At 39.8% G+C, this 13,439-nt stretch overlaps 1 protein-coding gene across 1 annotated transcript in view; it reads right to left on the bottom strand.

Moving 5' to 3' along the window:
• Positions 1–13,439, bottom strand: part of LOC104383895 (E3 ubiquitin-protein ligase KCMF1) — a 54,723-nt gene that overhangs the window by 22,974 nt on the left and 18,310 nt on the right. Inside the window, exon 2 of the mRNA XM_086628911.1 lies at positions 3,502–3,669. Within this exon, the coding sequence (XP_086485037.1) occupies positions 3,502–3,669 (168 nt within the window). The remainder of the gene's footprint in view (positions 1–3,501; positions 3,670–13,439) is intronic.

Here is a 13,439-nt window from a genome sequence, read left to right as displayed (position 1 = left end):
AGGATCCCCCACTCTGCTTCTTTCTCCTTGGTAAAACACTCACCATTTATCAGCTGTCCACTTCCCTCCCCATCATCAGCAAATATTCTAAGCATACTTCTATTAAAAACAATTTTCATACTTCGAATCAAACCCAATTACAGACAACAGTATTGAAGTTCGTCAATGGCCAGGTAAACTGCAAGTCACATACCTACCTACACTAACAGCCTTCAATTCTCTGCTTCTACTGAAGTTTTCTTTACTTAGGAAAACTCTCTACTCATACTGTCATACATCAGAAAACATTCTCCGTTCATTTGACTTCCCATAGAGAAGTAATGAAGTCACTTCCTAGCGATGTCATTTAGTTTTACATTGTCAATATTACCCGTGAGATTATTTTCTTTTAATCCGTTAACACCTGCTTCCTTAGTGATTTTTACTGTTTACTAGTACAGCTATCCCAACAACTCTGAAACAGATCATTCTAGACTGGTTCTACCATTCATTACTGATTTTCTAATTAACATTTCTCAGCTCCCCATTTTTCAGATGTTCCTCAAAGTCACATGATCTCCTTAGTTATAGAGGGCGCTTTGGAAAGCTATTGTAGTTTCTGTAAGCATTCCTGATCTAGTGGAAGGCGCTCCTGCCCATGCAAAGCGGTTGGAACTAGATGATCTTTAAGGTCTCTTCCAAACCAAACCATTCTACGGTATGTACAATACCGTAAAGGCACACTCCTTTATGTCTTACATTCTACAGAGAATGGTAGAATAAAACCGTTTAAGAATGATGTCACATCTGACCTTCCTGAGCCCTAAGGAATATGTTATTTGTAAGTATTTCCTAATTCATTCTCCAGTGTATATGCTTACAAGGTCACTAGTACTCAGGTGCCATTCACCTTTGCCCTGGTTCACAATCTGGTGGTGATATGTCCTTTTCTGTTCTTGTTCTACAGTGTTAATCAAACCAGGAGTCTTGCTGCAGAGCTGAGCTGCAGTATTTTTTTTTCCTCGCACTGGCTTTGTGGGAGCAAAGATCAGATATCAAACCATACAACATTTCTAGGGCTCCTTTTCTTATCCTTCTTATTTAAAGAAGCTGCAGCAGCACAGACACCAAACAACGCAGATGTAGCCCTTGGAATCCTACTACTCATCTCAATACTTCACTGTGAACCTTCTTCCACATTGCCATCTTATTCTTTATGCAGACTTAAATAGTAAAAAGTCACCCCTCTCTGCCACCACAATATACCCAAATTAAATGTATTAAACCAAAAGATACGTTTATCAAAAACTTCCAAAAGAGAAATATCCAAGTTGCAAGAATCAACACGTGTTTCCTTAATGTTCCTAGGTTCTGAAGATAGGCGTTAATTTTAAGAGAAGTGTTTAGAACAAGTTTCCTCATTGCAGCACGCTGAAAGCTCTGACAATTAATGTTAGCTTAAGGCTTCATAGCAAACATGTTTCAGTCCTCTTTCCCCTAGGATAAGCATTTAAGGTTTATGGCAATGCTGTCCTTTTAGCCCATGTGTAACATCAAAGAATAACTGTTGCTACGGGGCTAAGAAGTTTGAACTCTGCATCTCAAACAGTGACCAGAATCCTGAATTTATAATATACTGTACACAGAAAATTTTACCTCATTAGTAAGACCAAAAAAAAAAAGAAGCTGAAGAAGAAACATATGCAAACTAAAACAGTGGCATGGATTTTTGATAATGGACTAAATTACGTCCTTCCAAACCCGAGATTCCCAGGGCTCGGATTTTTGAAGTCATGACCAGGCAGTCTTAAGGCAAGCAGAGGCCTGAGAATTAAAGGAAAATTAAAAACATCTTCATTCAAAGCCCATTTTAAGAAATCAACTGCATGTTTCTATATACAGCTATTCTCTAAACTTTAAAGCAATAAAATAGTAGATTTTACATCTCTTTAAATCAAAGAGGTAAAGAAGTAATTTACAATTTATAAGACTGAGCTTTTAAGAAGTCATCATATTCAAAGATTTCAAAATTTAAAGAATACAGCTGGAATCACAAAAAAAAGAAAAAAATAAAATGATAGCCTCACGAGCTTAACATAGACACAAAATATATGTCCAGCATCAGCAACATCTTAAGAGTAGAGGTTTGTCACAGAATTATCTCGTGAGTTACAACTTGTTACAAACATGACGCAAAGAAACAAGAAGGATAGAAGACAAGAACAACTGGTTTTTATTTTAGATATTGATGTGGCTTTAGAGTCAGAAACAATTCTTAAATTATTAGGTCTTCAAAGGAGTTCCAAGAAGACTACATGCTAGTCCTTGACACTAATCTTTTACATTCAGTACAGTCCATCACTATTCCTTGTCGTGATTTAGCCTGGCCGGCAACTAAACTCTACACAGCCGTTCACTCCGCCTCTCCCACCCTCAGGGGATGGGGAAGAGAACTAAAGGGGAAAAGGGAAAGACACTCGTGGGCTGAGATAAGAACAATTTAATACTACTAGTAATAATATATGAATATATACATGTATAATGGCAACAATATACACAAACAAGCGATGCACAGTGTAATTGCTCACCACCCCTTGACTAAAGCCTGTCTTGTCCTGGACTGACGATCCCAAAACAGGTAAGTCCCAACACCACAACGCCGGACGAGCGAGAGGCCCAAAAAGACAGCAAGAGAGAGAGAGCGAGCACTGCGAGAGTCCAGGAGTGAGAGTCCTGGAAGAGCAAAGGCCCTTCGTTCCGGCTGACCCTCACTTTTATACTGGGCATGACGCTGCCTGATATGGAATACTTCATCAGCCAGTTTGGCCCTCAATCCTAAGTCTAAGTACAAATCATAAGGAGAGTCGTGGACCCCCCCGTCCCGGCTATGCTCCCCCCTATCCTGTTGTGCTCCTGCACACTGGCAAGAACACGGCAGCTGAACAGTCCTTGAGACCTCAGTGCCAACTACAAACATCAGTGCGCTGTCAGCGTTCTTCTCAGAGCAAGTCTCAGACTAAAACCAAAACACAGAGCTCTTCTAGCTGCTAAAAAGAAGAGCTAACTCTGTCCCAGCTGGAACCAGGACACCCCTGCAGTACCTATAGCCCCACACAAGTCACCAGCGAGTAACAATCCTACAAAATCTCATCAGGATTTTTTTCTCTTGTGCACTGTAGAACTCAAGTAAAGCATACTATGGGCAGAAGGTTGTCACATCTTCTGAACTGTAAATTAATTAGAAGTAGTCATTGCTATTAAGTATATTTATTAGTCTGATAATCTGCCGTTAACAGACCAACATAAAAAAGATTAATACATACGCACCAATTAAAAAAAATACATATACATCAGTTCTTGTATGCTAAAATCAGAGAAAACATGCCAGTTTTTTTAGAAGATGAGAACTTGTTCTTATTTTCAATATACCAATAGGAGAAGAGATTAATAAGAAAGAAACATGAAGATCTGTATCATGTTTGTACACACAGCAAATTACTAGAGTTTGAAGTTATCACTTACCAAAATCTACTCTTGTTAGTATGCACTGCATTGGGTGGTCAGTTGTATGCCTTGTTGTTGTTGCACCACTTTCATAACAAGCTGCACACAGATCGTAATCGTAGCAGATTAAACACTTGTATCGGCGACCTCGGAAATTTCCTTTTAAACATGCATCACAGCTGACACCTGTAAATAAATAAAATTGCTTTAAACCAGCAATAAATGCACTTTTTTTTATATAAAAGGCTTATTTGTTGCTATTGCCTCTCAACAACCAAAAGGAGCCAGCCACCTCTGACTTGTGCAGCTCTCACAAAACTCACTTTTAAAATATATCTATGTCTCTAAAAGACACTGCTTTCCCAAAATTAGAATACTGAATTCTTTAAGTAAAATAAGGGCAAACTCAAGTACCTGAAAAAACAATAGGTTAAGTTATAAAATCTCTTCGGACACATGTTCCTAACAGGCACTCGATCACAGGTTTTGAGAAGAAAACATGCTCTGGAGAGGTTCACTTAGAAGGAGGGAACAAAAGCAAACAACCAACTAAAAGCAGCACCTGAACAATGTGTGACAAGGATTTAGATAGCATACCTTTCTGAATCGCACAAAACGCTACTGACTTAAAAAAGGATACTGGAATGAAATCCTATTAACCCCGTATGAATTGCTACTCAATGACAAATTCTGATTCACCTTATGAAAAGCAACGAGTTGGAATGATCAGAGTAAGAAATATGCATTTTCATTATAGATCACATTTTCATTATCATAGATGATAGAGGTGGCTTCCTCAAATTTTTTTCTACCTTGTTATTGCTATACAAGTACCCATATATACTGCATAGCATTATTAACAATAATAATTAAAACCTTGCCGCTCACAAAGAATGCTGGACTTTTTTAATGCAACACTGTTCCACTAGAGGGTAGCATTGTGCTAAAAGCCTAAGAAGTTTTGGTTCACTTTAATTATCAAACTTCAAGTTCTGAAAGTTTCTTCAGCAGTATTCCCTCACAACATCAACAGTCTCAGTCTCTCCACCTTCACACTTTGAGTTAAATGAAAAAGGAGTTATTTAACAGTCCCATTAATAAAATGTTTTACCCCTGCAATACAAAATTCTTACTACTTTTACGTCATTATCCCACACCTTCACCCAATCAAGGCCATAACTACACTATTGCACAAGCATTTTATATGTAGTGTGCTGAATAGTGATTTCAAAAAAATCAAAATGAAAAAAAAAAAACTCAAAACTAACACCCTCCCCAATACCTTTCACGTTTTGATCTTGATAGCCAAGTATAATTTGCTCTTATGACACAGATTGGTTTTGCTAGGAATTAACTAAAACGAAAGCAAATTATCCTGGGTTTAACAGAGAACAAAGGGAGCCCATAATCAGATTTCATCACGGAGAGAATAACATTGGACAGATGTGTGGTTCAAGTACCACAAACATCAGGATTAATTTGTTTCTACAATTACAAGTAAAGCTAAGGTATAATATCAATTAAACTGTCATGAATGCTTCAAGCCATTACTGCCTTGTATAGACACCTATCTTTAACAGAGCAAAGGTTTTTTTCCCCACTTGGCCTCCTCAGATGGCCTCCTCAGATACTATGGTCAATCAGAATAGTAATACTAAAAGCCCAATGATCTGACCCAGACAAAAATTATATGAGAAACTGTGGAGAACTCAGCAGTTGGTTTTTTTTCCTTGTGAAGAACATAAGGTCAACGATAAGCTACATAGACACACTGGAATATATTCCTGCCTCAAACTATGTGAGCTGCTAAATTCTATCCATACTTTGGATGTATTGTTTTAAATTTCAGAGAAAATGCCACCCACTCATCACTAGAAAACATTTAAAACACATATGAAGCCTCCATCTGAAGTATTCAAACAGCAAAGACACCAACACTTAGCTCCTGAGAGTAGTATTTAATTCTCAGAGATAGCACAAGGATTAGACTTCTTTGTTTAGGCAATGCACTGAAGACATTAGGTTCACAGGTAGTTTCACCATTTAATATTCCTGTTAGCAGCTAAATGTCCAAAAATGAACCTTCTGGCCTGTAATTCAGGTACTGTTTTTACCTCATCATTGCTCAGAGCGAGAATCACTGAATTTCTTTAATGTCCAATATAAATACAAAATCACCCTGTCAATAATTCCTTCTCCAGAATGAAAGTGCCAGTTACTTAAGGTTAGGAAGAAATGCTCACATCAAGTACTAAAGGGGTTCACCCTTCTTAAAGATTGACAGAATTACATGCAAGAGTACCACTGAATTTCACGGGGACTGCACAAACTTTAACGTTTCTACCTTCCAAAATTACCTTTAAAAAATCTCAACTTAAGCACACAAGTGAAAATTAAGAAGCTGTGCTGCCTCTTTTGTGGTACAAACCACAGAGGTTGCAACCTCTGTTCTAGGTTTCATTTTTATATTCTGAAGATCATAAGTAACACTACTTTTAATATGCATTATACATTCCAGTGAAAGATGCTCTCCCACTAGGTTGCTATGGTTGTGTTTTTTTGTTGTTTTTGTTTGTTTTTTGTGGTTGTTTTGTTTTTTAAATAAATTTGCTTGCTATCAACTATCTCATCTGTAGTCTACATGCCATGTGGCAAACCCAGGTCTTAAAGGAAGGCATTCTACTTAAGCACTGCAGTTGTTTCTAAGACTGAATATAGGACAATATATGCCATTTGGTAACATTGTAAAAATAAACACCAAATGTTTCTTACTTTAATAGCCTCATCTCTTAATACAGACTACTGCCTAATATAAGATGTTAATTTCTAGGAACAGAAACTTCCATTGTTTCTGTGAAAATTTCACCAGAAATTCAGTAAAACCATAGAGCTTAGAGATTTGTTTATTTTTTCTCATGTGTTTACTGAAACAGATTGTTAAAAAAAATATCAAGACGACCTGTAACACAGAGCATACTCCATCACCCTTGCAGCTCCAAGTGCTGAACAGAAAATTCACACATCATACCCCTGAAGTAACTAAAAATGCTCCATCCCCTCACACATCCTGTGCGCAACAGGGTTGCGCATGTAATATCTTCCTATAGCAGAGGGGAAGAAGCAGCAACCAGATCAGCATGCCCGCAAAAAGAACAAGTAGGATTAAAGCCGCAGGCAGAGACAATGTAGGCTTCAAATTGGAAAGAAAGGGGGGAGGAAAGGAAGGAAATCAGGCCTACGTTATAAGAGGGCAAAAGGCTTTTGTCTTCTGAACAGCACTCCTCCTCTCTCCCCAGAGTCTGAAGTAGAAACAGACTAAATCTTGTCATCTCCCTGTCGTCAAGAAGTTTCACGAAGCCCACTTGCACAGTGTCTGGTACTTGTCTAGAGCTGGTTTAAACAGAAAAAAATTGAGCAGTACGGCTGGCCCAGCGAGCTCCAGCCTTAGTCCTAACACATAAGCATCAGTCATCCTGCTACCAAAAGGAGTTTTTCAATTTTTGCTTTCACATCCCAAGTTGTGGAAGTTATACAGTTTCAGTCATCTAGGGCATGAGGAACAAGTGATTAGCAAGCACTGCAGAACACATTCAACAGTCACCTGCCTTTCCCATGAAACTGCCCTATTCTCTCTCTGATTTCTCGATTCACTCGTCATTATCTTCCAATTCTAATGCTGCAAGAACAACTTCACACAGCAGACTGCCTCGTATCTCTGTTTCAGATGCACAGCAAAATATACGTGTGTGCGTCTGCTTCATCTTCAGATCAGTCAATCCTGTGCACTGAGGCAGCCAGGGAGGAGTGTCCCTGACACAAACTAGTATCTGAACAGGAAATTAAAATTATCTTAAAGCCTACGCTTAAAGGATGAAATAAAGTTGTGCTAGCTAGCTAGCTTCATTTTGCCATTTCCTAACTTGAATTTGTAAACTTTATAAGTCAGTCCACCTATTTCTATTTGTTTAAACAAATTATTTTAATAACATAGTGTTAAAATCAGCCAAAGACAACTACCATTACAATCATTTATATTTCCCTAAAATACGATCAAAAATTTATTTAACACTGGGGAAAAAAAAAAAAATAAAAAAAAACCCACTCAACAGCTCTTCTCCAGATCCAGCTTTGAGCGTAAGGCCACAATATTTAAACGTTAATGAGTATGGTTGTTTTCACTCCTTTGAAAAAACATACTGAAATGCTAATAAAGTATTTTTAGTTCAACATCTTAATAAAAAAATTCCTAAGTAGTCTTATTTTAGGATTTACTACTCTCACAGGCAGGTTTTATGTCTCTCACATGTACCCATAACACTGCCCAGCAGATGGCGTTCCATGACACAAATGACATTTATACAGCAGGATCAAGAAAAACTTTGCCAATATCAATGCAAACATAAACACCAAGTGAACATTTTCACTTTTTAAAATAGATCTCAGAAATACTGGTGGTTTCACAACCACCTTAGCTGAAATCAGGTGAAAGAGGGGAGTTGTTTCCTTACAATCTCAGATGGGTGACATAACAGCCAACTACTAAACTCTGGGCATGTTGCTTCGTTTTAAATACCACCTTTTCCAAAAAAACTCCAACCAAACACAAAAAAATCTGTATGATTTATTGACGGCTGTCCAAAAATCATTGTAAAGTTCATTTGCCCAAGCACCAAATCACTGAAAAACGAGACACTATACAACCAGTTCTTTAAGACGAGGTTTAAATATTGCTCAATTATTGTGACCTGAAATAGGCCAGAATAGGTTCTGTACAAGCACACACACACGACCTCTCTCGGTTCTTGTCAATATTAAACATATATTCTCTCTACACAATAAAAGGAGTGATCACTTTCTTTATAAAGATTTTACATACAAATCTGCAGATTCTTTCATCTCTCCAGATATACTGCTGGGACACCACACATAAACCAGACATTGCTCTAGAGGCAGCTAACACTCTTGACTTGATATCTAGGCATCATTTTACCAAGAATCACTATACAATCTATCATGTAAAAAAACCTACTTTGCAGACAAGCTAGATGGAATGCCTTCTCATCCTCCACAATACAGAACAAACTTGTCTACGTTGAAAAGACATAAAATAACGCATATCCCCATATGAAAAAAGGATTTTAACAAGTTCACAGGAGTACTAGTAAACTCCTTCAGATGAGAAAGTAGCTACAGGAGACCAATTCTCAAAACACATTTTTTTAACTAGCCTACCCTGTTTCCATGTAAGGAATTTCGTTCAGCAAAACCTAAATGTGGTATCCACCTTTCATTAAAGAGAGTTAATATGTCTGAAACCTCCTAGAATAATATTTGCCATGCCTTCTGTGTTTTCTTTTTTAGTAATTTTGCAAGTTACTGCAAACCCCACAAAACTTAAACAAACTACATTGTCCAGATACATCAGCCAAAAAAAAAAAAAAAAAAGCATATTAAATACGGCTTGATATGAGCCAGCAGTGTGCCCAGGTGGCCAAAAAGGCCAATGCGATACTGGCGTGTATCAAGAATAGTGTGACCAGCAGGAACAGGGAAGTGATCCTGCCCCTGTACTCGGCACTGGTGAGGCCGCACCTGGAATATTGTGTCCAGTTTTGGGCCCCTCGCTTTAAGAGAGATATTGAGCTCCTCGAGCGAGTCCAAAGAAGGGCGACTAAACTGGTCAAGGGGCTGGAAAATAAAACTTATGAGGAGCGGCTGAGGGAGTTGGGGCTGTTTAGCCTGGAGAAGAGGAGGCTGAGGGGAAACCTGATTACAGCCTACAAATACTTGAGAAGGGATGGTGGGGAGGTGGGGGAAGGGCTCTTTACATTAGTGATGAGTGATAGAACAAGAGGAAATGGGTGTAAGCTTAGTCAGGGGAGGTTCAGGTTGGATGTTAGGAAGTATTTCTTCTCTGAAAGGGTTGTCAGCCACTGGAATAGGCTGCCCAGGGAGGTGGTTGAGTCCCCATCCCTGGATGTGTTTAAGAATAGGGTGGATGATCTACTTAGCAATATGGTTTAACGGGGATTAGGGACAGTTGGACTGGATGATCTCTAAGGTCTTTTCCATCCTAGAAATCTATGAAATCTATGAAATAGTTACTGACAATCTAAATAGTGCTTTCTAGGTCTCCTATCCTGATTAGATTCTTCACCAATTCTGCCTTAAAATCAGAGAAAAACAGATTACAGTTTTAAGTCCTAGCCTGCTACATCATCAAGATGTCTTCACTCAGAATACAACAGAATCATAGAATGGTTTGAATTGGAAGGGATCTTAAAGACCACCTCGTTCCAATCCCCCCGCTAAGGGCAGGGACATCTGCCACTAGATCAGGTTGTTCAAAGTCTCATCCAACCTGGCCTTGAACACTTCCAGGGATGGAGTATTCACAGCTCTTCTCTGGGCAACCCGTCCCAGTGCTTCAACAGATTTTCTTCCTCAGCTCTATTAAAAAACTAACCTCTTTCAGTTTAAAGCCATTGCCCCTTGTCCTATCACTACATGCCCTGGTAAACAGTCCCTCTCCAGCTTTCCTGTAGGTGCCCATTAGGTACTGGAAGGCTGCTAGAAGGTCTCCCCAGAGCCTTCTCTTCTCCAGGCTGAACAGCCCCAATTCTCTCAGCCTGTCTTCACAGGAGAGGTGCTCCAGCCCTTGGATCATCTTTGTGGCCCTCCTCTGTACTCACTCCAGCAGTTCCATGTCCTTCTTGTGTTGAGGACCCCAGAGCTGAATGCAGTATTCCAGGTGGGGTCTCACAAGAGCAGAGTAGAGGGGCAGAATCACCTCCCTCAACCTGCTGGCCACACTTCTTTGGATGCAGCCCAGGATACGGTTGGCTTTCTGGGCTGCCAGAGCACATTGCCGGCTCATGTTGAGCCTCTCATCAACCAGCACTCCCAAGTCCTTTTCCTCAGGGCTGCTCTCAATCCATTCTCTGCCCAGCCTGTGCTTTGTGCTTGGGATTGCCCTGACCCACGTGTAGGACCCTGCACTTGGCCTTGTTGAATTTCACGAGGTTCATACAGGCCCAGATCTCCAGTCTGTCAAGGTCCCTCTGGATGTCATCCCTTCTCTCCAGCATGTCAACCACACCATACAGTTGATGTTGCCAGCAAACTTGCTGAGGGTGCACTCAATCCCACTGTCCATGTCGCCAACAAAGATATTAAACAGCACCGGCCCCGATACTGACCTCTGAGAAATACCACTTGTCACTGATCTCCTCTTGGACATAGAGCTGTTGACCGCAACTCTGAGTGCAGCCATCCAGTCAATTCCTTATCCACTGAGTGGTCCATACATCAAAGCCAGGTCTCTCCAATTTATAGACAAGGATGTCATGCAGGACAGCATCAGATGCTTAGAAGGCCACCAAATTAGTAAGGCAGGATTTGCCCGTAGGGAAGCCATGCCAGCTGTCACCAATCACCCCCTTACTTTTCATGTGCCTTAGCGTAGTCACCAGGACGATCTGCTCCATGATCTTGCTGGGCACAGAGGTGAGTGACTGGCCTGCAGTTCCCTGCGTCTTCCTTTTTTTTCCCTTTTTTAAAAATGAGGGTTACGTTTCCCCTTTTCCAGTCAGTGGGAACTTCACTGGAAGGCCATAACTTCTCAAATATGATCGATAGTGGCCTAACGACTTTTATCTGCCAGTTCCCTTGGGACCTGTGGATGCATCTCACTGGGTCCTATGGACCCGTGCACCTTCAGGTTCCTCAGATGGTCTCAAACCTGATCTTCTCCTAAAGTGGGTGGTTCTTCATTCTCCCAGTCCCTGCCTTTGCCTTCATTGACTTGGACTGTGTGGCTACAGCACTTGGAGTGAAGACTGGCAAGACCACAGACTTCTGTATTTTCAACAAAAAAAGTCAAGCATCTTCTCTGAATAGAGTATTACATTTAACATACCTAAACATTTAGAAACCAGGAGAATTCTTAACCTGTCATGAGAACTGATTCACACTGAACAGTTTTGCCAGGCATGTTTAAGACTCTTAAGGTAGAACTAGAAACACTGTACATTGCAAGTATTTTTGATCAAGTAGACTTGAATTTCTAATTTAATATTTGATACTGTCTCACATGCCTCTTATTCAATTAATATAATTTAATTTGACCATCAAAAACCATTACAACATGAAAGCCTGCTGAAGTACTGTAAACACATTAAAATTAAACAAATTGCAACACATTCATCAGAGCACAGAAAAAATCTGCAATGTGGCAGGAAAGGAAACACACACCAGACACGATCTTAACTCCATTAATCTGGAAAATGGCAAACAGCATGTGAATTCTATTAGCAGAAAAACACTTAAACTGGCACAGCTGCAAACAGTGCCAGTGCAATAAAGTAACAGTAACAGCACTGGCTAAGTCCTATATCTAGTAAAATGAACAGCAAAGTTTCTCATTTAATAGGGCAGGACCAGGTTCGTGACTTTCTTTCAGGACTAAAGAGACAACAGAAATATTCATCTCAGGCAAACACCAACTGAAAGAGAATTGGGCTGGGGCGAAGAATATCATGCAAAGATGAGTTTTATAGGTGTAAGAAACATTGAAAAAAATGCTAAAAAAAAAAAAACAAAACAGAAGAAGTGTTACTTCCATATTGAGCCCTGCAGGAATTAAGAGGTAGTCTTCTCAGAAAATAAACCTTTGCATAGTTTGGTTTAGAGTGTTACTTAAGAAGAGTGACAAAAAAAGAAGGAAAAACAAAAAAGGAGAACAAGACACATGTTCAATCAAGCATGGGAGAGAACAGAGTAGTATGGCTCAGTTGAGCAGAGAAGTTAAAGTGACTCAACAGTCTTGACTCCTTTTTCTATGAGCCACTGTTTCAGGCATGTAAGGCTAAAACATCAATACTCAGCACACCTGGCACAGCCAAAATTTATCAGTTTTCCTTGTACATACTTGCCTTTTCAAAAGCTTGGCAAAAATTAAATACTTTGCTTAGGGATACCCTGTACATAGCTCTGATGTTGGGAATACACACTGGTTTACTTCCTTTCACACCATCAGACTCACTCCTTACCCTCTTACACTTAAATATTTCCCAAATATGCAAACCTGACAAGCTTTTCTCCTCTGCAGCAGAGAAGAGGTAAGATTCAGCACAGGCAGCAATGCAGAAAGCAGGCAGCACTGCCGGGGCACCACAGAGGTGGAAGTGAAAGGCAAAAGTTTTCATGCAGCAAGTATTCCAGCTCTCACAGTAATGCCTCGTGATTACAGCATATCGCATGACAGCTGAGACTCACAGTAAAGACTTGCACAAGGTGGTCTGGAAATACACAGGCTTTTCATGTCAGAAAAACACATCCACAAAGCAGCTGGGAGAGGGAGGCAAAGAAGAACAAGTGATTCTCCTCTTCACTAAAGAAAGCAGTGATGTCTGACACACTGCAGGCAGTCATATCTAGATTCCTGCCTATCACCCAACTAAGTTTACAGACAGGAGCACAAGAACCCTTTCAAACTTACAGGCTACTTTCAAAATCACCATTTTGAATGGCACCACAATATCGCAAAAGGAATTTATCTTTCCTCAACAGCACAAGAGGTCTAGGAACTTCTAAAAATAATGGAGTTTCTCTGAACACGAGACAGAGTAAGTAAAATTTGTTTTTAAAAATGGCAGCAGAAGGTTAAAAACCTACAGTATATTCATTTAAGTAGTAGCATGTTCTACCCTGGGCTTTCTCAGGTATTTTTCTTACTATGAACATAAAACAGACTGCCTTGGCAACCACTTTTACTCCCACTCTTGTTACAGCGAACAGCTTCTCAGGCTGGTAACATGCCTGCAGAAACTACAATTGCTTATGATGTGAAAGCTACACCAGAAAAGTGCTGTGGGAAATGCAGTGTCCTAAAGCAAAAAAGGTTTTGTGCCCACTTCAATCAGGCTTCGAGTTTGTTCTGTTCCTTTTTTTCCCTT

Source organism: Tauraco erythrolophus, chromosome Z (genome assembly GCF_009769465.1).
Source record: "Tauraco erythrolophus isolate bTauEry1 chromosome Z, bTauEry1.pri, whole genome shotgun sequence".
Classification (NCBI taxonomy): domain Eukaryota; kingdom Metazoa; phylum Chordata; class Aves; order Musophagiformes; family Musophagidae; genus Tauraco; species Tauraco erythrolophus.
The sequence above is the reverse complement of the archived record's forward strand: the minus strand, read 5'-3'. Positions and strand labels throughout refer to the sequence as shown.